Source organism: Pygoscelis adeliae, unplaced genomic scaffold (assembly GCF_000699105.1).
Source record: "Pygoscelis adeliae isolate BGI_AS28 unplaced genomic scaffold, ASM69910v1 Scaffold68, whole genome shotgun sequence".
NCBI lineage: Eukaryota > Metazoa > Chordata > Aves > Sphenisciformes > Spheniscidae > Pygoscelis > Pygoscelis adeliae.
Window position 1 is genome coordinate 3,928,994 of NW_008825501.1, and position 26,529 is coordinate 3,955,522.

A 26,529-nucleotide genomic window follows, 5' to 3' on the forward strand; every position below is an offset into this window, starting at 1 on the left:
AATGCCTCATATGAAAAGATTGAGGGAGATTTTGAGGACTGCAGAAAAACATGGACAGAGATGAGGAGTTAAAGGAAAGTTTCAAGCTCAGGGAAAGCGGGTTGATAGTGAAGTTCAAAAGGAGGAAGGGATGATAGTTGGAGGGGAAAAGAGGCTACGTGAGGGACTGACAAGATGATGAGGATTTGGCACATGGGGTCCAAAGATGGGACAGAGGAGAGAGCCAGTGGAGAGATTTGTTCTGACCCTTTACAAGCAGCAGATATGGAAGACATTAACGGGAATCAAACAGTACTAATGACTGCAGACTGCTGCTCCAAGGGCATAAAAGCCATCTCTGCCTGAATATCCCTTCATCCATGTGACCAAAGGAGGAGCAGGCTTTCCCTGAACCTGACTGGTATGCATGATTTTGAATCAAAACAAAACAACCTGTCGATCTGAAGTATTTCAGACCTTAAGTTCTGCCTTGTTCAGCTCCACGAGTTTTCAGTGATGTTGCCTCGTAACATCCAGCACACCAAACTCATACAATTAGAGGGTGTAATGGCCCGTGAGTTGTTGGATACATGTAAAGTGTTCATGCAATCGTTTAATTTTAATCAGATTGGTTACCGTGTCCAAACAATGCCATTTAAATACGTTTCTTTGACATTCCTTTGTGAATTCCTTTGAGATGGAGAGTCAAATGTGAAGCAAACAGAGAGGAGTTATTTGGTTTGTTTTCTATTTTAAGAGAGAAATTTTGGATGGAAAACTCAGAAATTCCAGATTTATGTAGAAGCTGCAACTCCTTAGTCAGAGAAGAGATGGAGCTGCAATTATATGGATAATCTCTGGACTCTCGTATTGGGAATATAAAGCAAAGGGCTGGTACAAGTGATGACAGCACTTCCAACTTTGCACTTCTTCAGTGGAAGTTTGAAGGCCAGGAGCAGCCTTTGACATTTCTGCCTGGTCTCACGCACAGTGCAGACTTTCAGTTAGTGACTCTTGCATTTGTCCCACAGCCTCTGGCTCAGCCAGAGATATCTAATTGCCTTGAAAAGTCTCAAAGCAATGGAGAGGTTGCCACATCCCTAGTCTCAATGGTTAATTACTCTCAGTGGTTAATTATGCTCACTAATTCCCTTCAGTTACAACAAGATGGCTATGGTGGTTTTTTTCCTACTGAATTTAGTATCTCTGGGCCTCAGTTTTACCTTTGTTGAAATGGAAGTAATAAACAAAGAGCCAGATCGTCCACTGATGTAAATTAACACTACTGAGCACAAAAACTCCTTTCTTACCTGCTTCCAGACAGCCTTTGCACAGTGAATTTAATTGCCTTCCTGGGCTTTCCAACTCTTACTTAAATCTATTTTGTTTGGGGTTTGACTCCTTTGAAAATCCTGCCTGTGTCCCTCTGTACTTTTGGTAGACAGGATGCTGTCCTGAACATGACATTGCCTGTGAAATGATGCAAGCCCACAATCTCTGCAGCATTGTTCTTACAAGCGTGTATCATATCAATAAAAGATTATCTGAGTGCAGGAATGAAAAAATAAAAATGAAGGAGAAAAGGATTGGGAATCATTCACAGCAGGTCATTTTGTTTGAGCTGCAATCAACATGCCAGGCTTGATAAGACAGGTATTTGAGAGAGTATTGATCTCAGATCTTTTTTCTTTTTAATTTCATTTTTGTATTTGTTTAGACTTAACGCTTAATAAGCTCCTCGCATCTTGCTTGCTGGTACACGCAGCATCTTGCCTGTGTATTTGTTGCTCCTTGAAAGTTGTGTAAAATTTCTGCATCTACAGGGCTAACCTCGATTTTCATATGGCAGGTAAGGGCTCAAATCTTCTAAGTTCCTCTTTCTCCCTCTCTCCAGTTGGTTTTGGCTTTTGCTTGATGAAGTAAATCCTGGTGTTCGTGAGGAAGACCAGTGTAATTCCCTCACTGCATTGTCATTCTGAAATACTTTCCCATGGGAAGCATGCCTTGGTACTGTGGTTTCTCTGCCTGTATGTGCATGTGTAAGCTCAGCATCGTCATTCGCCTTCTAGTAGCAACTCCGAGTGCCCTCTGTGAGTGCTTTGAGGGTCCTGAGTGACGTATTTACAGCTAATAAGATGTGGTAGTTCTTGACCTGCAGATTTTGCCAGGCCATACAGAGAAGATAAGAGGGGAAACAAAGGCACAGAGGTGAAAATTACTTTTCCAAGGTCATATTGCTGTCCGTGTCAGAGCCTGCCTAGACCCCAGCTCTCTCAGTCTCTCTCTAGTGAGTTATCCCCTGTACAAGAAAACCTCTCTAGGGTGATTTAAAAAGGTGTGATTTTAACCAAGCTCAAGGCCCAGTGGTCTAATGAATCTTCTCCCAACGACTGGCATGCACATAATTCACCTCGTTCTTCAGGCTTTTGTGACTAATACAAGAGTTGTTCACCCTAACCTGCCTGTATGATTCATCCGTGTTTTGTACAGCCTTTGTTACTCAAACTGTAACTCTCAAGTGCAAGGGGTAAAAACAAAATTAAAGAGTGATATCTGACAGCAGATGAAGATTTAATAATATGAAGAGTAAAGGTTGTTCCAGGATCTTGTTCCAAGTTGTGCCAGTGTTTAGGATGGTTAGACTTGGGCCAGAAATAGCAAAAAGATTGAAATAAGAACTCAGATCTGAACCTTTTTTGTTGGGTTTGTATCCAGGGTTTCTTTCCAGGGTCAGTCTCTGTTAGGGTGGTATCATGCTAGGATAGGAGGCAGATGGTTCATTTACACTGTGACTTAAACCTTGTTTCTTTTGCAAATTTGGTGTCTGTTCACAATAATGAGCTACAGGTATCTTAGAGCTGTATCTCCTTCTCTACCTGACTTCTGGTTTGGCACCACACCCAATCCTTAAATGCATTCAAAGATTCCCTGTTAACTTCTCCCCTCAGTCAAATAAATCTCCACTTTCTTTGTTTATTTAATCAGCTTAATAGGATGATTAAAAGTTAAAATATATGACAAGTCTGTTCTGCTTTAATGTTTTCGTTTTTTTCATTTATAGCCTGCTTCAGAAGTTGTTGGCTTAAAGGAATGTAATAGCTCCTGCATGAAATTAAGTGCTTCCTTTTGTTAAGGGGATGCCCATTAAAGTTTTGTTTTTTTTTTCATTGTTATTACTATTAACCAAAGAAGGTCAGTTTGGTTTTGAATCAGCTGTTGCACTCTAGAGAAAAGCCAAACTCTTACCAGGCTTCATGCTAAGAGATGTAGGAAAACAGAGTTTAAACACTCAGTGACTTTTTCATTATTAAGTACAAAGCTGTTTGTTCCAAATAGCAGCATTGAGCTCAGCTTTGCTATCCACCAGCTGCCCTTTCCAATAATGACTCCATGACTGGTAGTTAGCAAGAAGAATTTTATTTAGGACTCATGTTTTGATAAGATTTAAGACTATTAAAAAAAACAAAATCCCAAATGACAAGCGCTGCTAAGTAGGTAGTTAACCGATTACAAAGCACAGATCTAAAACAGCACACATTTTCGGAGAAACTGCACAACGTAAGCCCTTGGGGGACAGGCTCGAGTAAAACGAAATGGGGTTTGCAAATTCATTGAAATTAGGTGAAGCATTCGAGAGCCATCACCATTTAAAGAAATTGATGAGCCCTTGTCTGTATGTGCAAGGCCATGGCATTAATCATTCACACAGACAGGAATGGACTACAGTTTTCAAACAGGATTTTCTGAGGGGTGTTGGGTGGTTTGGAAGATCTGTTGTTATAGCTGGTGTTGCATATAGTTAGGTAAAGGTACACGTATACAGCTCTCCCAGCTCTGCCTACACCCAGCTACTACAATGTGTCTATCTCATCCCATAGGCAGTCCTGTTTTCAGCTGACACTGACCAACTCTTGAGACTTCAGTCAGTTCATCTGGCATCTTCCCGAGACAAGGTTGAGGTTAAGATGCCAGTCTGAATCCAGGCTATGCAGAGCAAGTCATATCCCTCTCCTTCCTGTCCATGTCTCAGTTTCCTGATCTATGCAAAATATAAGAGATAGATCTGTCTTGTAGAGTTGTCACAAGAAAGAAGCAAAGAAACATTTGCAAGATTAAATTAATGAGAAGTCTCATTGGATTTCATTTACTATTGGATTTGGGGGAAGTCCGGACTATTTGCTAATTTTGTAGCTTCCAACTCCAGCATGCATTTCTTGGCTTCTTCCTCTCCCACCATTAAGGTCTGATCCTGCCACCTTTTACTGGCAAGAGTAAACGCTACCCTTGGCAACTGTGTCATTGATTGCTGTGCAAAAAACTCACATTACATAGGGTATTGGGAGTGAATAAAGATTGCAGGCTCAGATTTACAAAGGCTGCAGTTAACATGGCTCAGTGAGAGTTTGTTCCCATCTCTCAACCCTGGGCTGCCCCGGAGTGCAGGTCTGCATGCTCAGGACTGGTGTCCTTCAGATAAGCAGTTCACCAGAGCTCCCTTGTCCTGCCCATCTCTAGTGGCTGCTGTCCAAAAAGAGCTTAAAAAGATCCCAGTGTAACTTTCCCAGAAGAGGTGACACCTCGATGTCTTTGCCAATGTTTCCCTGTCTGTAACACAAGGGCCGTGTGTGAGCTGAGTGCATGATGACTTCCAGAATTTAACTATGCAGGACCAGATTGTGTCCTTGGTTTAGGGGCTCTGCAGAGATAACCCTCCTTACTGCCACCACTGTCATCAAACATCACTCCACACAGTGTCTGGGTGGTGGTCCATGGGATGAAGCCCACTCTCAAAGCCAGGCTCCTCTGACACCCATTTGTGGATCCTCTGCATTGAGTCTGCATTAAGACGTTGCCTGATTCCGAAGTCTGGACTTCTCCTTGCCCACCAAAAAAAAAAAAAAAAAAAAAAGAAAGAAGGCATGACAGTATAATTAACAAGCGGAGCCAGTAATACATATTGAAACAAAGGATAATGGCAAAGGTTGGGATTTTCCTGTTTGCCTGATTATTTGGTTTTCTGCAGGGAAGGTGAGAAAATACAAGAATTGAAAATAGGAGGCAGACTACTAAAGATGCACTCAAATGAAGGAAGATACTTTTCCAACTATCAGGGAATTGAAACGAAAAACTCATTGCTTTTGTTCTCAGTCTTTGTATGGCCTGAGTTGTTTACAACTAACTTGGACAAAAGCCCTTGAAAGACAGCAATTCTGAAATGGCAAAACCATAGATGAGAGGACCTAATGAAAGCTGTTTTCAGCTCTAAGTCTTCTGATTTGGTATTTCAACAATTGAGGTCTACTCCTTCATTGTAGTGGGGAGAGCTGAAATATAGTCATAGGAAAATCAGAGATGTCTGCTTCTTGTGACTTCTTTGAAGGCTGTAGAGATTAATCTCCATGAAGTGAACAGTACACTCTCAAAGCCAGGCTCCTCTGACACCCCTTTTGGGATCCTTTTGATTGAGTTCTGCATTAAGCCTTGCCTGAGTGCGAAGTTTGGCCCTCCTCCTGGCCCCCAAAAAAAAAAAAAAAAAAAAAAAGAAAGATGGCATGCTGGGATATTTACCAGGTAACTCAGTACTGGCCTAAATCCTCACCTCTGTGGCTGCTGTTGTGCTGCACTTGCTCCAGCCCAGGTTCTCACTGATCCAGCTCTTCCTCAGCACGGGTGAGTTCTGCAGCAGAAAGCAAAGATATGGGAGATCCATGCTTGGATCTCTCCTTCACCATGCAACACTGGTATAGCCTATCAGTATTGGAGGTAGGCTACTAAATTTGCAGCTCTGTAAGCCTGCTTTGGTTTAGCAGCTCTTTAGTACTAGTGAAAGGCAGAAGGGCATCTTAGAGACAGTCAATAATTCCCTCTATTCTTCCCCAAATCATAAGATCCTCTCCCTCCTCCTCCTCCTCCTCCATTCAAGGGGGAGATTGTCTGTCTCCACAACCACAGCAGTTGGCTGTTCATTCACAGACTAACTGCTCCAGCTCTCTGCCTTATTGCTATTCAGACTCCTTTCCCCATCCCATCAGGCACTAATCCAGCAAAAGATGTCGGCTGGTTAGCAGAATCATCTGGGAAAAGTTGGGAGACCCTTAACAGACTTCCCCTTCCCATTGCCAGCCCCCTGCTACTAATTCAGATAGTCCCCAAAGCACTGGGGGTTTATTTTAGTTTCCTTTCTCTTTGTCTGTTTTCTTGTTGTGTTTTGTTTTTTTTTTTTTTCTCCCGGACCCAGCTGCATCTCTGCAAATTCGATCTCCAAAATGGAAGCTTGGCTGAGCTGGAAGCTGTCAGCACCGATGGTTAGTAGCTGGCTGCAGCCACTTGCCAGAAAAGGGGGAAGATGAGTCCCTAGGCATCAAGGCAGCATGAAAAGCGACTACATCTAAATACTTCAGCACATGATTTCTTTCCCATTACTTTGATTCAAATCTCCCTTAATCCTCAGCTGCATTAATGCAGTTAGTAGGTTATGAGTGCCGCATGTGGATGCCACTGGATTTGATTCCTTCACACAATTGGTTGGTAAATAATTTAGTACCAGTTTTGTCTGGAACGGGACCTGAAAATAGCCAGGCTGCTTATAGCTTCTGCTTTCTCTCTTCCCACATTTTTCCCCCTCAGAAGCACCAGGGGGTTGTTTGTGCAAGCACAGCCTGGCAGAGACTGCCATTTTATATGTGTCATCTTCCTCCTGACCCTGCTCATCAGAATCTCTCTTACTTTCTAGAAGAGAGGGGAGGGGAGGAGTGGGGTCAGGCCAGAGAGCTGGAGCTACAGACAAAAAAGCACCTGAACACTCCTGACTCGGAGTCTGCAAACAGTAAGGATTTGCCTCAAATTCTGCCACCAAACACAGTTTTTCCTTTACATCTGGCACTTTTGAAATAGTGGTGTATTCATTTATTTGAGATTCCTGAACTTCTTAAACTCAGTCTAAGGTAGACATGGCAAAGGCAGACAGAAAATGGTAATAACAAGGAAGGAATTTCTGAGTTTGGAAAAAGTCCTGGATGAGCAAGGAAAAAAGAATTCCACTGAAATGGCCAGGACTATCTGGGATGGACCAAATTCCAAGTGTTGTGATTTTTCTTTGGGCACAGACATAATAGTATCCCTAATAATGTCCCTCATTCCCTTTCATTTCTTGCCACAAAGCTTTCTCTTCTTACCCGCTACTGACCATGGTGCACCACACTGTCTACTGTTTCCCACCCTTCCGCTTCATACCAGACACCACCCTCCTCATCCACGCAGGACTGAGTTTCACCCACCAGAGATGTGCTATGGAGCAGACTATGAATCCCTACATCTCATCATTGCTCCCGGTTCTGCTGAGGTTCCGCTTGATCTGAACCGTGGAGCATTTTCCCTCTCCTAACCCTATGAAATGCTTATAAAGACAGGAGATGACCTCATAGGTGTTTTTGTGAGACTCGCTTGACTAATATCTGTGAAAGCAGTGTCGGGGACAGAAGAAACCATGGACAAAATTTGTTGTTGAATGTTCTTCTAAAGAGAGGCTCTGGTTCAAACAAGTTGCACACAGAAGCTGATGGGTGAAATATTTCAGTTTGGGGTATTCAGGAGATTGGACCAGATGAAAGATGTCCAGATTCTTGATTTTCTGCTGACTGTTAAAGTAAATGTTGTTGGGATCTCTCCCACTTGCTGAGGCCAACGAACATGGAGCACCTTGTGTTACCAAAGTCTTTTAGCTTCCAAAACAGGATGTTCATATCCGCACTGCACATTGAGGATGGTGTTTGGCCTATCTTAATTCCCTAACTATTCAGGGGATTGTTTAGCAGAATACTAGGTAGTGTAGACAAAAATACACCCCATGGTCCATTGTAACAGTATAAGAATATGAATTACCAAGCTTCAGTGGCAGGGACAATTTCTGGTCACTATTTAATATACTGCAATAGGCCAGGACCATTTTGAACCCGAGTCAGGTATTCAGGGTGCCAGACCAATGCATTCATGTTTGCACAGCCCTCGACTTGACCTGATACATCCCAAAGGAGCAGACTAGGGGTCGTGCTCCCCTCCTCAGACACAAACTGTCCTAGTACATTGCATTTTGGTTGGTCTGTCAGCCAGTCAGCCTGCCCAGCTGCAAATAAACCTGACTGTTAATCAGACCCCAGGACCAGGCTGTCCATCAGAGGTTTTTTGGAGTCTCTGAATTTCATGACTGCTTGCAAGCCCCCACCTCTCCACCCCAGCCCCCACACATGGCTTTGCAAATGCCTATTATAAGACTCTGCATGGGCATATGAAGTTAGCAGGGCTTTTTCTGTGAGGTGTCATTTATTAATATCGGGATTTAATTATACAGCATAGCCCCAGAAAAATGAAAGCTGTTTATGCCCTGCACCACCCCAGTGCCACATCATTGTGTGTCAGGGCTTTCACTTGCTTTTATCTGCTTTGCCCCTTTCCTGCTTGCAATTTCTTTCACCCAAGCAGTCTGAGGTGTTTTGCAGACACACTGCAGGAGAGATCCCCATGCTCAGTGAGGTGCAATAACCATTTCACAGAAGGGAACACTGAGGCACGAAGAAATTAAGGTCAGAAAGTTCATCCTCAGGTGTTTAAATGCAGCAACCTTCTTCAGCACTTAGGGACCAGAGGAGTGACCTGCTTGTAGGAGATGGTACCACTGCGTGTTTGCAGATCCCGCTGGCTTCTGCACGAGCAATGGTTGCTTAGCAACTTTGAGATGAAGGCCAACTATTTTGATGTCTGAATAAGGATTCAGGCATCTAATTTCAGGGACCCACATTTGAAAACACTGGCGTAGGAGAATAGATGAAGGTCGCATGCAGAGATGGCAACTGAGTAGTAGGGGCAGAACCGATCTTGCTCCTCAACGCCCATTTGAACCAGGAGCACCCACTCGCTCTCTATCTAGAGATGTTTTGGACCTCCAGTGTTAGGAATCACCCTTTCTGTCCTGGCATGGCTAAAGCTGGCTCCTGGGAACAGAATATTTGTGGAAATGGGTCAGGTGCTTTCAAAAGTGAGTGTTTGAAATGGCTGTCCACCCTGAGTACCTGTAGCCAAAGCTGGTTTTCCCACCGATGCCTTTGGTGACATGGGCAGCAGAGGGGCCCATGGGATGGTGGTGGGGCACTGAGCTACTTATTAGGAGTCTCCAGCTTCACTCCCAGACCCTTCTTGAGGGTCCCGCTCTTGCCCAGTCTGCAAAATGGGGATAGTGATGCTTCAGCTGCCTTTGCCAAGAGCTTTGAGAGGCTTGTTTTCCTCCTACAAACGCTACGCGAGATCTAAATAGCAGTGTTATTTCTAGTGTGTTATCCTGATAGCGTGAGAGGCATAAACAAGATCCGCATTTGCTGATGGTGACTCACTGTGAGCCTTTGAGGGTTGTGTGGAAGGGCTTGTTCTGATGTTTTTGCTGCTCTGAGATAGATTATTGATTCTCTTTATCTGGTGTTCGTCTTACAAACCCAAGGTGATGAGCATCCTGTTAGTTTCAAGAACACTGGTGCTATTTTTCTACTGCTTCAAGGGACACAGAATATGATCCAAGTACCCTCAAATGAGCAAAAAAACAGGTCAACCTGGTTCATATCAATTAAATTTCCAACTCCAGGGGAAGGCTAAAAAGTAAGATTGGATAACAAAAGCAGACCTTGTCCAGTGAGAGGATTGGGAATTTTCCACTAAATTGTATTTTGCCTGGCTTGGATGGCTTCTTTTGTTGCTAAGTTTATTAGGAAATGTCAGATCATTGAAAACAGTGTCTTTCACCTGGGGGAAAAAAAAGAATCCAGACAGATATCTCAGAAAATTGTCAAAATGTTGTATTTTGACATTGCTGCTAAGAAAAAAATCCTGATCTTTCCGGTTATAAAACAATTTTTTATTTTAGAAATGTAAGCTTATTCCCAGGTAATTAACGTAAGAAAATGTTTGGAATCTAACTGATCTATATATACAGCTATCAAGATAAAAAAATAAGGATTTGGCTTTAACACAATAGGGATTTTACCATTCTTCTTGATCCGTAGCAGAAAAAGGTCTCTCCAGCAGCAGCTGCAACATCAACATTCCTTCCTTTGTAGCAAACCCTCCGGCCAAAAAATGCTAGATGCAAAATTTACCACACCTCCTTACAAAAAACCTGGCTCGGCTCTCCCCCTCACCCCACCTTCTGCCTGTCTTGAAAGCCATAAATATGAAGAGGCCAGCTGAACTTAACTGCAAAATACCCACTTGCAAACAGGTGTAACAAAAGGGCGAGTCTGAAATGAGCGCTCTGCAGAAAGGAGAGGGAGACAGGAGGTGGGGTGGGGGGAAAGGGAAAAAAAAAACCCACATGATTGAAGGCCTTATAAATGTAAATGGCTTGGCAGAAAGGGTTTAGCAGCCCTGGGTAGAAGATTGCACTTGGTGTTCCAAGGCCCTTATTTTCCAAATCGCAGCGCTGGAGCCCTTTCGAAGCTGGTCCTTGTGTTTGCTTTTTCAATCAGTGAATATCAGGTTGTCTCTTTTTTTTTTTTTTTTAATCTCTGCACTCGGATGTGCCAGGCTTAAATGAAACCTCAGAGAGGGAGATAGAATGTGAGCTGTGCTCTGGACCTTTGAAAGAGCTCATCCCCACTGCCTTTATTGCTACTTATTTATGAATCTCCCCCTCCCGCCCCCCCTTCCTCACCAAGCCCCATCTCTTGTTTTCCTCAGCAAATCCCACCTTCCCTTTCGTATTTTTTTTTCCCCTCTACATTCATCTATATATTTTACACCCAGTAAGTCAATCAGTTTCAAATTATTGGTCCCTGAGACAGATGTTTGGTGAGTCATTTAGCTGCGCGAAGTTCTTCAGACAGTTTGCTCTTCCACCTCCTGTTCATTTAAAGCATCTTTTGAGGCTGATTTTTCCTTTCAAAATGTCTTTAACTGCCGAACGTTTGCTCCCACCGGGCAGTCTAATGATGTTGGACACAATATGTGTGAACATCTCTTTAGAGGCCATCTCCCCTAGGCTACATTCTTGTCTATAAAATCATTGTTTATTTAGTCCTTAGGCCTAGGAACCATCTGCAGTCCCCATGGCTCCTGTTGTTTTTAAAGTCCTATTAAGTTTCTGCACTTCTCCTCAGAGCATTATTTTATTTCTAAACAACCACAGACAACTTCCTGTCAACACGGCTTCTGCCAGGCAAATTAGAGATGACAGTTTCATTCTTCCGACTATGGCGAGCTCTCATCTGATGTTATTTAGTGTGAAAAACAACTTGTTATATAGAGAGTGATTGAAAAACAATGAGGGAAAAAAATAATAATAATAATAATAATAATAATAATAATAATTTTAAAAGAGAAGATGGGAGAGGTTGGCCCAGAGACTCTGGGTTAAGGTGCTCAGACAGCATTTGCCAGTCAGGAAAACATAAGGGATTGGAAGGCTCTATATAATGGTCATAACAAAAGAGAATCAATGAGTGTTGACTTGATGTCATTTTCAATCTTTCTTTTCCTGACAGGAACGGAAAACATTTTTGTTTGATTTTGTAGGGTTTATTTTTGCTTTCCCTCCTCGCTGTCTTTCCACACCTCCTATTCCCCTCCTTTGCTGAGTAAGCACTCAGGGCCAGGGAGAGTGGCTGAGCCCTGTCCCCAGAGGGAGACCCCCTCCTGCTCAGCTGCTCTTGGCCTCAACACCCAGGAGCTATAAACTGCCATCTGGGACACCAAAATCAACCCCTGGTTGACCAGCATCTCAGAAGCAGGATGTTCTCAGCATCGAGAGGCACCTCCCCCTTGTAAAGCACTCTGTGTAGGACTTTGTCCCTGTGACTTAGTAGAGAAGCCTCACTTAAAGCAGCTCTGGGTAGAAAAAGATAAAGTCACTGTGTGAATGTTAGTGCCAGGAGAGAGATATCTGAGCAGCTACCTCTACTCTAGTCTCAGACTTCCTCTTGCTCTGCAGGCAAGTGAACTAGCATAACTCACACCCACACATCTAGAAATACTCTTCTCCCTAAAACCAGATGGCATCATCCATTCTTCCTACTGGGAAAGATTCCTGGCTTGTTGTACCGCCCAAACTGTGCCCAGGTATTGCCTGTGAGAGTGCTAGCTGGCCAGGGCTAGCACCATGCCAGTTCTGTAACTAGGAGCAAAACAATAGGGACGACCAGAGCATAACACCTGAGCCCAAGCCTCCCTCCTTGGACAATGAGACAAACATGGTGTTTTGACCTTCCCCAGCTTCTAGAACTACTCCTAGGAACAATAAACTGCTGGCTATGGCTTCATGCTGACTGCTGTTGATAAAAGTATAATCAGGGAGAAAGTGAAAAATCAGTAAGAAAAAGAGGCAACCTGTGTGACCTCTGTGAACCAGCCAACATCTTACTGCATCAGTTTTGCCACCTGCAGATCAGCTGTGATAGTTGGGTAGGGAGGCTGCATTCAGTTGCGTTCATAAGGCTCTTCAAGACATTTACAGGGACTGTAAATGGAAGTGGTTAGAAGGGGCTGGTGTGTTTTGGGAGGAAACCACACTACAGTAATGCTGTGGCTCTGCAGTCGAGCACTCAGACATCAGGAAAGGAGGTTAAGATTGCTTCTGTAATCTTAACTCTGCCTTCTTCTGAATATGCATCATAATAAGGTTGTCAACCAAACCCTCACTTGGTGGAAGTCTGTGTAACTCCATTGAAGTTTAAAAAAGTGTGAAATTATATTGCATTATATTAGCAAAGAAACAGCACATCACACTACTGAGAAAAGAGGCTGACATCAATGGAGCTATGCTGATCGACACCAGATGAATAGCTGCCTTTTACAGCAATCACAGGTTGGTTTTTCAGATAGTATGATATTGCTTCAGGTGAGTGTTTCTGCAACCTTAGCTGTAACGTTGCCATATTTCCACAACCTGTTTGTCTCCTTGAATGCTCACACTGTTTTTGCTCTGTCAGAGCAGTCCACGCTATCCTTATCAACTTACATGGTTTATCTTCTCCCTATGGATTGTATTCTAATCACCTGGGCTCCTACCATCTAGTCTGAATTTGCTTTTAAAACAGCAGGGTAGCCTTACTGAGGTACAATTCAGGGGGATATGGCAATTCCATTACTATGAAGCTCATTTAGCTGCACACTTGGGTGGTCTATATACTCCAGTAAATTTTCACTGTTTATGCTGCGGCTGTGAATAATCTCTTGAGTGCTGTTCTGTTCCAGATAGGTTTTCATCCCATCCTCAGCACCGGCGTAGTAGTGTGCCTTCCAGTCATGCATTAAGCGATATGACCAGTTTCTCTCCAGTGCAGCCTCTTCTGTCATTTTCTTCTCAGCGGGGCAAATTTAGGTACATGATCACTTTGGTTTTGTTGGGTTTGTTTTTGAAGGCTGTCTCAATGTCTACACTTGAGGTGTGCAGCAGAGACGGCAAGCTGAGGAAGCGTCCCTAGTACTACAGCTGAAAGAAGGCTGCAGTCTGTGATGACTTTAGCTTTCTGCTTCTAGGAACTGCTTCTACAGAGCCCTTGAGAAACCTTTGACTGTGCTGCAAGCTTTTGGTGTTTCAGAGCTGACACTGTCATTCAGAATCCCTTACTCCAGCAGGAAGTTCTTGTTCGTATGGCTTCAGGCGAATATGCAGGATATTTAGAGGCCAAATGCATACAGGCTAAGGAGTGCAATAATGGGGCTCTTCTCTAGTGCCCTTCAGAAGAGTTAGGGACTTCTGGCCTGAGGGGACAAGCTCAGAAAAAGTTGGTCGTTCCACAGGAAGAGGTAGTCGAGGGGATTTGCAGAACTGACTCTGTCTCCCCTCCTTGTTTCTCCTTCCCAAAGGTGCAGGAACCCTTCACAGATACAAAGTGGGTTCAGTAACATTGGTTTCACTCCCTGAGGTATACTGACATTCAGTCCTTCTCTCTGCAACAGCCTCCTCAAATGACCCTAGCAAGTCTCTTAGGGTGGGGTTCATCTGGTTTAATTTAGGTATCATGAAAGTTTATTTGTGACTGAGCTAGTCACCTAAGGCTCTCTTTAGAGCCAGCAGAGAGGAAAAGGTAATTCCAGATGGCAGTTCACCTCCTCCTAAAAACAAGACAGGGCAATTGACTTCTGGAAGAGCCTGTTTCACTCCACAGAGCCGTGGGACACCACTTGTGACTTGGTGATGAAGGGCTGAATCTCAGCCATGGCCTCTCTTGTGGGACTTATAACATGGAGAGCAGATCACAGAGTCCTACCTCACACAGGGTTAAGGAGGAGAAATCCTTTAGAGAGAGAAAGGGTGCATTCCCATCCTGTGAAGGAGCTGTGGAGGAGAAGAATTAGTGTATCAGTATCCAAGAGAGATGGGCTATGTTGTGAGGATGGGGTGGGAATGCTATGATGAGTAGTCGCATGGATCTGTTCCACTGTGCAGCCAAACGATGGGTGCATCTTCAAACAAGCTTCTCCAGATACCAGTGATGTCTCCACACATGACATCCAGTCGTTCCCTTTATATAAGGGAGAAGAGAGGGGGAAAGAAGGGGACAAATGGGGAAGGAAGGAAATTAGTTTGAGCCATTACAATTGAACCCAGACGGTATTTGGATGTGACTGCAATTAAAACGGAAGGTCTTTTAGATGTAGGAAAGAAATCCTGGCTCATAGAGTCCATGGAGAATGCAGTATTCAGTAACCACTGAGGCAGGCATACATTATAAATACATCTGTAACTACTGGGATAGGTGTGAAAATGTAATTAACTGGAAACCTACTGAGTTTAAATGGACTTTTAGTTGTTTCAGTTTTTTTCTTCTTCTTCTTTAGCCCTCCCCCCTCCCATTCTTAAGTTAAGTTTAGACTTGTGGGTCCTCTAACTCCCACTGGCACAGTGTAATTTAGCAAAGGTTGTTCCAGCCGAATTTGAAATTAATAATTTCAAATAGGCAAATCAATGATATTTAAAAGCTCCCTCCTGTGTGTTTGTACAATCTGCACAGGTATAAAAGCTAATCACATCTTGCTGGGGAAGAACATTTGTTATCGGTTTTAAGTAGAGCTTGGCAGTTTGGGGGGATTAAACACCATGTTTCTTCCAAAGTGTGCGTGTGCCTCTGTAATTTAATATCTCTCATTAACTTAGTGCTGGAGAAGGGTGTCAGTGCCGACAGGGAGGAGCCAGCCAGCCCCCTGAGAGACCATCCATTTTGCATCACCATGAGATCTGCAAATAGAAGGAAGGGGCCATAGAAGGGATCATGCAGGATCAGAAACAGACAGTTAAAAATAAGGTTTCTGAGGGTATTGTTTGGTTGGACAGTGAAGGGCTAGGTTTGGATCACCCAGCAGCCATCCAGGAGGATGCCAAAACACAGACTTCCTTCAAATATCCCTGCAAATGCCATGTTAGATCAGCTCCAGCTGATCCTTGTTGTCCTTTGTCGTGATCATAGCACTTTCAAATATCACATACCTCATGAAAAAGCATCAGAAAAATTGTGGACTCCACACTTTTCATAAGAGCATTTCTTTCTAACACCATTAATTTATTTTTAGCATCCACCTCGAACTAAGATATTGTTAAACCACTATCCACATTTGTTCTGTTTAATATAATTTTGAATGGTATTACTATCTGCAAATACTACCCCCTTTCTAAGTCCTTGAAGACCTTCAGCTGCAATAATTTCTTGCAGCAAGGAGTTCCATAGGTCAACTCTGCAGGAGGCAAAATATATCCTATTTCTATGCCAACTCCAATGCATAATTTATTTTCTAGATTAGTATTTTGCCTGTGCTTGTACATGAAAAGATCCCATTCAGCCCAGTGCTGTCTCATATGGAAAAGAAAAGCCAGCTGGCTGTGCTGAAATACTCTTTCAAAAAGTTCCAAGAAGGAGGAAGACTCTCACATTTGTATTCTCCTTGCAACATCTCTTAATAATTTAATTCCCATTAGAAGTGCCTGTGTTGTAGGGGGGGGAAAGATTTATAGAGAGATTTCACTCCAGGTTGGGTTTTTGTCTTTCTGTGTTTTCTTGGCATTTATCATGCATGTTTTAATTTGGATCTGAGTCTTGCTACCATCTGGTCATTATTGCAAAGAAATATTCATTTTCTCTGAGTGACATGGGCTTCATTCATCATGGAACTAGCTGATTGCCCCTCAGGTTTTTTTCCCATTACTTGGAATGAAGTCTGAAGATACTTAGCACCAGACATAGCAGCAGTCAATAAAGTTTGCAAAGTTAGTGGCAGCTGGTATCTGGGCACAGGAAAAATTAAGAGACACTTTTTAGGCCCTGATCCTTCCACTCTTTTCCACGTCATGCATGGGAAGTGCAGCATCGGAGGCCAAAGCAGCATTGCAAAGGGTGGGAAGTGAGCTAACGACTCCATTCCCCGTCACAGTGAAACTTGGAGGTTTTTGCTCTCATCTAAACATGGGGAAGACAAAAGGGAGACAATTTGCCCCAGAGGACTGTTGTGACAGCTACGCTCTGTTTCTCCCACAAAGGGAACAGACCTCCAAGCAAGACAGCCTCAGAAGCAGTGGGAATTCTTCATTAAGAGGTCTCAAAAGCCATACTTCAAGCTTTGGGGGGAAATTAGACACAATCACTTTTAGCTTCCTACCATGCAAGAGCCTTCCCCGGATGTCTGTCATTACGGAGAATGGGCACAGGGCAGTGGGAAGCAAACAGAGGGACTCTTAACTAGTCTTAGGATTATTCAGTGTGTGCAGTGACCCACAACTGCATCTGCATACCCTTTGCAAATAAATTGCTTGTGACTATTCTTTTGCTTCCCTGGTACATCCCATGTCCTGTTGTGTAGTTCCCTGGACTAATCCATCTTTGGTTCCCTTTGTTTGCAAACAATCCTTTGTAACACTTACTGCAAAGGCTGCGTGTGTGAGTTGGGGTGGGGGGGTCAAGAGGGTGTCTCAGTCTCTGCATGCTGTGAAAGCCAGGTGTCAGTCAGAGGCTTGGACTAGGCAGTCTGAAGGACTGACACCCCTGAGCATCATCGTTTATGTACCTCTCCAAATGGGGTATAGCTAAAAAAGGCTGTCCAGGGGCAGATGGTAACTTGGGATCAGTCAGGAGCAGAGACAGATGGCAATGTGCGACTGGTTGGAAGACAAGTTATTGCATGAGATTAGCTGGAAATGGATGGGAATTATAAAATGGGACTGGTTGGGAATGTAAGTCTGTACAGTTATTTGTAAAGTGCTGAAAATTAGACCACCATCCTAGCTCCCTTGGCAGTCTTGGACCTACCTACCTTTCCAAGCAGTACAGAACTACACAGATCTGTAGAAAGCAAAGTGACCTCCCAGGGATAAGATCTGGACAGCATGATCTCACTACGACCTCTGGATTTGGTCCTAGAGGTTGGCTTCTTTTTTGGAGAGAACAGGACCACTGGTAGCAAGCATTGCAGTTTAGTGTTCATCAACGCTTGTCACTGTGCCCAAGGAAATATGTTTAACAGTTTTTGGACACACAGCACATTCTGTTGCACCATGTCTAGGATGGTTTCGAATGGAGCGGCCAACAACTGGAGAAGATGATAGAACAGCTTGCTTCAATTTGGAGCATCTGTGCCAGTGAGATTTTGGGGTTATGAATACCCAGTCTTTCTCCAGCCTAGCAAGGCAGAGAGAGAGAGAAAGAGAGAACATCTGTGAATTTGCTGGAGGGTAAAACTAAGCCCTATATTGGGTAGAGCAGCCTCAAAACATTGAAATGACTAGAGGAATTTTTCTGGATCAGAATGAATTTCTACTCTTCCTAATAGATGGCTTGTTTGGAGGCTTTGTTCCTGCTCCAAGTGATTGGAAGTTGGTCAGGTCCCATTACTCCTAGTGAAATCAGTCATGATATAGTCTAACACAAGCAGGATACTAAACAGAGTAATTATTTATTTATTTATTGACATCAAAGAAGAAGAGCAACAGAATCATCCAGTGGTAAGAGTGGATGGGTAGGAGAGAACCAGGGACAAGAGAGGCAATAAAAATAGAAGGCAGTCCAGATGTTGACTGCACACTAAAATACTGCCTTTCCTCTCTACTGATAACACCGAATGTTATTTTGTTTCTTTGGAATTCATTTTCTGAAAGTGTCTGCATGAGGAACATCTGCTCCCTCAAATCCAGACCTACAATTTGAATAAATTATCAATATCTGGCAGCAGCCCGTTATTAATGGCTAGAGTTTTATAAGATTCTCCAGTATAATAATAGCGAAGCTAGCGGCTGGCATTCCTCCCAGAAAGACTCGTATTTGTCCCATTTTATTCTGTTCTGTTTTCTTTTCTGTTTTTCTCTCTGAATCTAAGCGTCATCAGTTGATTTTTACCATGGCTCTTGGCTCAAAAAAAAAAAAAAAAAAAAAGAAAAGCCATTAGTATCCTATAAATCAAAAAGAAAAATGACATCCTCAAACATATAAGTCTCCCCTGAGTGTTTTGCTATTATTACCTATACAAGGTTGCACATGTGGCTTCAGAAACATCTTCTTCCATCAGGAATTATCAGGTAGTAAGATTTCTCACTTCCATGCAAGAGACAAGTTTTATTAACTTCCTTTTCAGCATATACCCTGGTAATTAATGATGCAGTGCACCTTTGAGGTGTCCTAATGCAGGCCGTTTATCAAAAACTGCAACTGCGCAGAAAGAGGACTGTGTTCTTTCAATATGATAAATCCAAGCGCGCGCTGGGATGTTCTGCATCTCTCTTTTAAGTACAGCCGCTCCTTCTAATTGCAGGGTTTGACTTTCATTGCAAGTTCTGACAAATCACCTTCTGGCAGAGAACCCCTCCCATGCACGTGTAAATGGCCACGCACGAAGAAAAAAGCTAATCGCCTCCCACATTCAGCAGAGCACATGCCTAAACCCATGGGAAGATCATGCAGCCTAATTTTTGGTGCCACGCTAGGGAGCCTGTGACAAAAGTTGTTCCTCTCTGAGCTTTCTACATCAATGGGGAAGAAGGAGAAAGCAGCAGGGTGCCTGCATGGGCTTTCTGCCCTGTGTTGTCCCCTCAAACTAGCTTCTACTGTTTTGCTCTGTTTATTCCCCAGAGCTTGGCACTAGGAGATGCCTGTTATGATCTCTAGTGCAGGGTCAGGACCTGTGCCACTGAAGTCATCATTACATCTCTGGACTTTTGGCAGGATTAAAACAGTTCTCCCGAGCTGTTTGCAGAGAGGGTGGAGGTATCTGTATTTGGCCCATAGATATGAACAGACCATTGAAAAGGGCAGAAAAGCAGACTTCAAGGTGCTTTGAATTGGGTGCTGATGCAAAAGTTCCATCATCCCATAAGGAAAAAAAAATGTAGAAGAAAATATATAATCATGTCGGCAAATATAGTTGCTGAGCAAGGAGCCTCCAGCCAAGTCTGCAGGGTGCCCTTTGTCACTGCAGTGATTTGCTTAGAAATGCTGGTGCTGATCTAAACACGAGGAAAGGCAGATTTTACAGGAGATTTGCTCACATGCAGGTTCTGCCAACAGAGCTGGACCAAGCAGCACCTTGTGTCCACCGGCTCCCACTGAAGGCAGAGGATGTCTCTGAATGGATATGTGGGTCTATAGGTGTGGAGACACTGATGAGACTGCAACCCATCCCCAGTGCCCTCCAAGTACTCAGAGGGCCAGGGAGTCACCAGGACACAGGGACAGCCCTGGAGAGGGGAGTCACTAGAACAGGCTCAGCACAGCATCCCTCTCTGCATGGGTACGCAGAGCTTTGGCGTGAGCGTTGGGGAACTGCATGCCAACATTTTCAAAGTAAATACTCCTTTAGCACATATCCATGCACAATGTCGTAAGGCAGCCCTGTCCTTAGGACAGGTCAGCTGTTTTTCACCCAAAAGCGGTCCCATCTGGGTAGCCTGATTGCTCTATGAACAATGTCAGTCCTGAATGCATGAGCTCCCGTGCTGCCTCAGTGAAAAGCTCAATCTCATGCAGGGATGGTGAAGATGAATTAGTTAATTATGTAAAGTGCTTTGGAGTTGAAAAGTGACATATGAGTGCCAAGTATTACTATACTGCCTACCAGGTATTATTTCTTCTTTTTTTTCCCTAAATAATGGAATTCTGAAGTTCAGATAACACCGGCACAAGTCAGTAGGAAACCATAAGACTTCCAGCAAAGAAGAAATATTTCAATCTAAGCAATCCAAAATTTCAGAGGAGCCCATTTTCTCTGTGTCTGCCTGTATTTTACCACCTCCATACCACAGTGTCCCAGTACCAATATCAAATCCTAACAGATTGCAAGTCTTGCATAAAAATCTGCCTTTCCTTCTTCTGGTCTTTTGTGTAGACACCTGAAGCATCTCTGTTCAAAGTCAAAGAAGACATCTCTGTAAGGTTAACAATATGTTTGATTCCTCTTCAGCAAATCACTTACGCATGTACTTAAATAAGCACATGCTTTAGGCTTGAGACAGCTGGGTGCCAAATCTCAATGGAGTCCCAGTTTTACTGAAAGCCAGCGGGGATGGGAAGGAGAGGGAGAGGAGAAATTTTATCCGAAAATTCAAGCTCACATGAAATGCCGGATTGTGGCATATAAAATGAGAGGAAAAGACTGCAAAATAGGAATTTTTGTACTGTACCAAGCAGGGTATAAACTATATTTCAGACCTGTGTTGATATTTAAACCAGTTTGGTATGTTCTTGCTGGGCCACTTCAAAGCTGGACCTCAGGGGCAAAAGCAGTTGATCCTTATTAATTTTGGTCTATTACAATATTTCAACAGAAAGACTCCAAAAGTGTTTTGTGAGACAACAGGTAAGTTACAAATTCTGCTGTAGTAATGTATCTTATTAAAAAAGGATGCAGATAATCCAGTCATATATGACAATCCAGGCCAATATTAACTAAACAACTCCAAACAATGCAGTGTATTTCTGCAAGGGGGGAGGAGTTTACTCTGTATGCTCTGTACAGCAAGCCAAATTTAATATATTTTGAGAATGAAGCAATTTGTTGAATACACATCTTTGTCCTCTTTTCTTCCCTGCCCCATCTTTTCCTCTCTCTCCTTGCACAAAATTTGAAGGCATTCATGTAAAATGGCTTTTAGGAATATCACACACAGTTTTATTTATGGTAAATTTATTATAATAAGGATGTTCTCTGTCATTGTCTGAGAGATTTATTTATTGTATCACACTTATGAAACTGCTGATATTGATTGTTTCAAGAGGTTGCCTTAAAGGAAGAGAGGGAGAAAAACAACAACAAAAAAGGCCTCACAAATGAAAAGAAATGGCCATGTTGCTATCAATTATTTCATAATGAGATATGAGGGGAGAATTTTAAACATTATCTCTAGCATTACAGTTGAACAAACAATATATTTACTGGAAATTATACTCCAATGATGAATGGCTTGTTTTAAAATAGAGGCTTCTCTAATGGGGGCCTTTCTGAGCAGCAGTGACACACAGTCCAACTCACAATTATTATTGCATTTTAATCAAAACTGAATTCCGTATTTCTGCCAGAGAGTGAAAAGAGTGAATCCCATTTGCAAATATCTCTATCCTGATGATCGCCAAACAATAACAAATTGTGAGCTGTCCAAAAATATTCTAGCGATAATGCCGTTTGCTAGTAATTAATCCTTTTCCTTCTGCTAAAACCCCTCTTTTGCTTTTTTTCTTGGTGTCTAGCTACATTTTCAATTGCAAGGATTCAATAAAAAGGAATGTAACACTATCTTTTCCCACCACCACCAAACGAGCGCACCCTCCCCCCCACACACACACACCTCATCTTATGTAGAATAGGGAATTGGATATTAGTCACTGCAGTTTCTAGCTATGACAGACAGTAATTTACCATTTTATTGTGATTCAGTGCCTTGGACAGAGGCACACATTGCCTGTCATGCTGTGTTCATCACCGACTGTAGAGACAAGCGTTGCTTGTCAAATAGTACAGCCCTTATAATGAGGACACCTAGGTGTAACATAAAAGATTCACAGGCAAAAGGACTTCTTATGGAAGGCTTAAAACCTCTAAAGCAGTGTGAGCTAGTTAGATAATACACAAACTTTAGAAGTGATACAGACAGATATTTTCCCCTTACATCTATTAGGCATACGAAAAACGTTATCAACAGAGCAATATGTAAACCTTTGTGCAAAGTAGGCAGAGCAATTTATTTGCATTATCTCACCACTCCATAGAAGGGACGAAGGAGAAGGGGTGTGTGTGGGTGTGGGTGTGTAACACACACAATGAAACCCCACAATCTAAAACAGGTGTGTGCAAGGGAAAGCAAAAACCTTCTACCTTTCAGCAAAGCTGTTGGATAGTTACTAAAGAGATTTCCGATGATTTTCATTTGTCTTCATTTCTAGCGAGCTTGACTCTGCGTGACATTTTTTCATAAAGGGAAAGGTAAGGTGGGCCAGCAGGTTACAGCACGCGCGTCATGCTGTAAGCAGCTGTCAGGGGGCAGAAAACTGACACTTGAGATTGGATTAATCCTCCATCAAACCTAATTGGAAATAATGGACTGGATCCTCAGCTGGGATAAAAGAACACAAAACCAGTGTTTTCAGTGAGGACTGTCCCCTTTTACCTCCATCAGGAAGCTGCCCGACCCATGCTTTGGCGGTGTGATCACCTGCCTGTTGTTGCCTGCATGCCTCCCAGGGCTGGAGCTGCTCCTCCAAAGTTGCATCCCTTTGGGGTGTCAGCATCCTCTTGGTCAGTTAGGAAAGGGTCTGGACAAAACATGAGGGAAGGTTTGCAGAGCATGTAGGCCATACCTCATCTCATCTGCCAGGTGCCGTTCAGGCCCAGGACTTTGCCTGAGGATGCAGGCAGCTCTGCCAATAGGAAGGGGCTGAGACCCTGCAAGAGGCCTGAGAAGTTGAGTGTAAAGCCAGAGCTACGCTTGGCTTCAGACACTCAGTGCCGGTGGGTACTCAGAGCAACCTCCGAAGTACAGCATGTGCTTCACAGGCTGGGGCCTTCTGTGGGTACAGATCCCTCTCGCTTTTTATCCCTCTCCCTCCCACCCCAGCCTAAGTGGGCTTTGTTAGTGTGAGATTGCAAAGTGTCCTTTGAGTGTATGCATCCAAGGGTGAGCAGAGTCCTGTGTGCATAAGTGGTCCCTGTGTGCAGACCGTACACGTGCCTGTGTGGGAGAAGACAGTGAGAACCATCTTTTCCAGCTGGGATTTCCCTAGGATAGCCCACAACTGGAAACCATGTAAATAAACCCATGCCAGCTTTTCACTGGCCAAAGGGACAGCACACTTCCTCAGCAGTCCTTCCCCTGGATGCCCCAAACCAGGGCAGGGACGCACCACGGCAGTGGAGGGCTCCTGTGGGAGAGGGGAGTTTCCTCCTCTTTCCTCCAGGTCCTCTGTCCTCCCTCTCCTGGGGGTAGGGAGGTGGAAGGGATGAAGCTGGATGCAAATGCTGTTGGATGGAAGTTGTACCACATGCTTTTATGCTTTCCTATTTGCACAGTAATGTGAGCATACACAAGTTCATCTGTGCATTGTAATATGCACATTTTCAGTCTTAGATGCTATGTTACAGAAATCTGCCTCCACACAGAGTTCAGCATCTCATTTGCAGGCAAGGTTACCTTTTCCTTTAAGGATAGTTAGAAACACAACCAATTTTAGGTACTAATACAAATTTGGGAAAGTGCGTGTTCTAATAAAGGTAGTTTAAATGTATTTAGAAGCTGAGGAATACTTGAACTTTTATATTGCCAGTATCAGATATGCATTTGAATATTAGTGAAGCTAAACTGATTGATTGAATTACTTTAGGGAAGGGTGAGACACAAATGCAACATTTTAGTTAGTCTTATTACATTTTCATTTACCTTAAGGGAAATTGTAACTGCTTGAAAACTGGATATTAAAAATGCCCAGGTAAATTTTTGCAAGATTTTGTTTTATCACTACATGCATAAGTTACATGCTGACATTCATTTGCTAATCCTCTTTCCCATCTTTTGTCCTGCCTCTCCTAAAAAAGAAAACAATATGTGAAATTGAAAAATGGTGCTCACTGAGGGGTTTAAAGACATTTGAAATTTGGAATATATTTTAAAGGTCAATTTCAGCAGTAATTATGTTATAGTGGTGAAGCTTTTAGAGAATGCAAAACACAAGATTAATATGTTGCCAGATAGAAAGTGGCAGAAGACTCTATCTTGTGAGTGTATGTGAGTGAGTGAGTATGTGTGTGCGTGCGCATGTTGCTTGTGTTGAAGCTTACAGCCTCCAGCAATACATCAGAACAGCTTTCACAAACACAAGGAACACTGGTACACTTTGTACATGTATAAAACTTCCACTGATATCAAGGACACTTGCACTGAACACAGGCTGGTACTTTTAGTCCTGGAAAGGGATTCCTTATTACAAATTTGCTGTTCCAGTTAATGGCAACAACAGTAGCATCAGCTGATCCTCACTGGAACTGAGAGTCCAGTGTGCAAGGTGCTGTATGGTCAGAGAATAAAACCCATAAAAATACTCATGCACATTTACTTAGTCAAGACAAAGTGAGCCTTTTCATGCATTTTGAGGGGAACTAGAGATGTGATTAGATCAAATGAAATATTCTGTTTTGTAATGGGTGTCTGTGTACAAAACAAACATATTTCATTCTTTTTTAATTCTTGGATGGGTGCTTTAACCACAGGATCATCTATGTAACTTTATATTTTGTCAGATGAGTTATTGGCTCATTGTGCATTCCTTGTTGCCTGATAACATAATGTGCTTCAGTTTACTCAATCGAAAAAAGAAAACCCCAAGTCATGACAATGTCAAACATCATATGAGCTTTGAGCTCTTCTGGAGTGAGTTGTGTAAGATGTTTCAGATCCTCTGATGGAAAGCACTGCGTAAAGCATGATGAGAACTTACTCAAAGTAGCCAACAAACTTTTTTCTTACCAAAAAATCACACTGTTGGAGGCAATCCTACCACTCTATGAATGGCATTATTCTGAAAACTCAGTTTAGGCTTTTCATTGGAGCTTGGTGCAGATGGGCACTTTCATCCCATCAAAGTTTCTCAGTCCTCTGGCTTCTTTTTGGAAATCCAAGCCTGACAGCACATTTCTAAGCTGGAAACAGCCACAGGGATAGATCAGAGCCTGAGCACAAAGGGAAGTGTTAATACTGTCTAGCTGTAGCTATCTGAAGCAAATCCTGCTAAATCTCGAGGCCTCTGTGTGTCTTTATTCATTATGTAGGGGTGGGATTCATCTCCTTTATTTTTAGCATTTAGAAGTCAGGGGAAGAAGTCTGAGCTGGTTTTCTTTGAGGGCCAGTAAAGAAAAACGGGCAGGCAAAGAGTGTGGATCACCCAGCCGGCAGGTATCCAGATTGTTGTTGCTCTCCCCTGACTACACAGGGAGGCTAAGTGACAAGCTCAAGGTAGGCATCTAACTCTTAGACACTTAACCCTTAGACGAACCTCACCTGTATGCTCCTCACTCCAGATGCTCCCATTTGCATTTAAGTTAGGTGCCTAAAGACTCCAAGAAGATGGTAAGCTCCTGTCCCCCCAGCAAAGGAGTAAATATGAAGGCAGAGCCCCCATAGCACAGGCTATGATGGCTCAGGAACCTGCAAGGCACCTGGCCACTGCTGCAAGGCAAAGTAAAACAATAAACCAAAACATGATGTATACTGAGAGAACTAGTCATTTCCCAAAGCACATCATAAATAGTATATTTATAACATTAATTAAATGTCTGCAACTAAAATTATTTATAATAGAGATGAGAACTCAATGAACTATTAGTGAAGTCAGCTTGTTTCATTCCAGAAGGACTGGACAGACTTATTACACTGTATAGGAAAGTCTTCAACAGTCGTTGGCTTAAAAAAGTTTCTTTCCAAGATATCTGCATAACACTAATGAATGTGCTATAGAGTATAGCTTATGAGAGAAAACTTAGTTTGCCTTGACTCTTCTCTGACATATTACCCATATAAAGAAGAAAAATCCTTACTTGCATCCTAATAAAATAATAATATACAATGTTAAAGAGAGCTCCAGAAAACCTACAACTTAGTATCTTTTGGGGTCGGGTTTCTCAGCAGAGTGTAAAGCAAAGAGCAACCGCAGGACAGAAGGCCAACACGTTGCTGTCTTTATGGACAACAATGCCTACATCTCTACCTGTAAATAAAACAGTCCAGGATATTGGCATGAGGCCTGCCCTAGAGTTTCCCACACTACTGAGCCATTAGCATATCCCTTGGCAGTTTTGGCCTGTGTCCAAACTGCTCACCGATCCCTAGATGAGAGCATACATCATGCCAAGGATCATTCCCAAAAGTAGCGGGAATGAATTTCTACCAGGTTTGTCTCCTTCCACGCTACTCTGTCCTCCACTGCATTTCCAGCAGACTTTGCATGCTCATGGGTGCTGATACATCCTTATGCCACACCTCATAGGATTAACACGTCCCCTCATTTTCAGGCTTTGAAAACCCTGGTCCATTATATGGGGTTTCTCTCCCATTAC

The 26,529-nt window shown here is 43.0% G+C and overlaps 1 protein-coding gene across 1 annotated transcript in view; it reads left to right on the forward strand.

The window, feature by feature from the left end:
• CELF4 (CUGBP, Elav-like family member 4) overlaps nt 1-26,529 on the forward strand; it is a 695,746-nt gene that overhangs the window by 440,071 nt on the left and 229,146 nt on the right. The window contains exon 5 of the mRNA XM_009331557.1: nt 1,745-1,754. Coding sequence (XP_009329832.1) covers nt 1,745-1,754 — 10 coding nt within the window. The remainder of the gene's footprint in view (nt 1-1,744; nt 1,755-26,529) is intronic.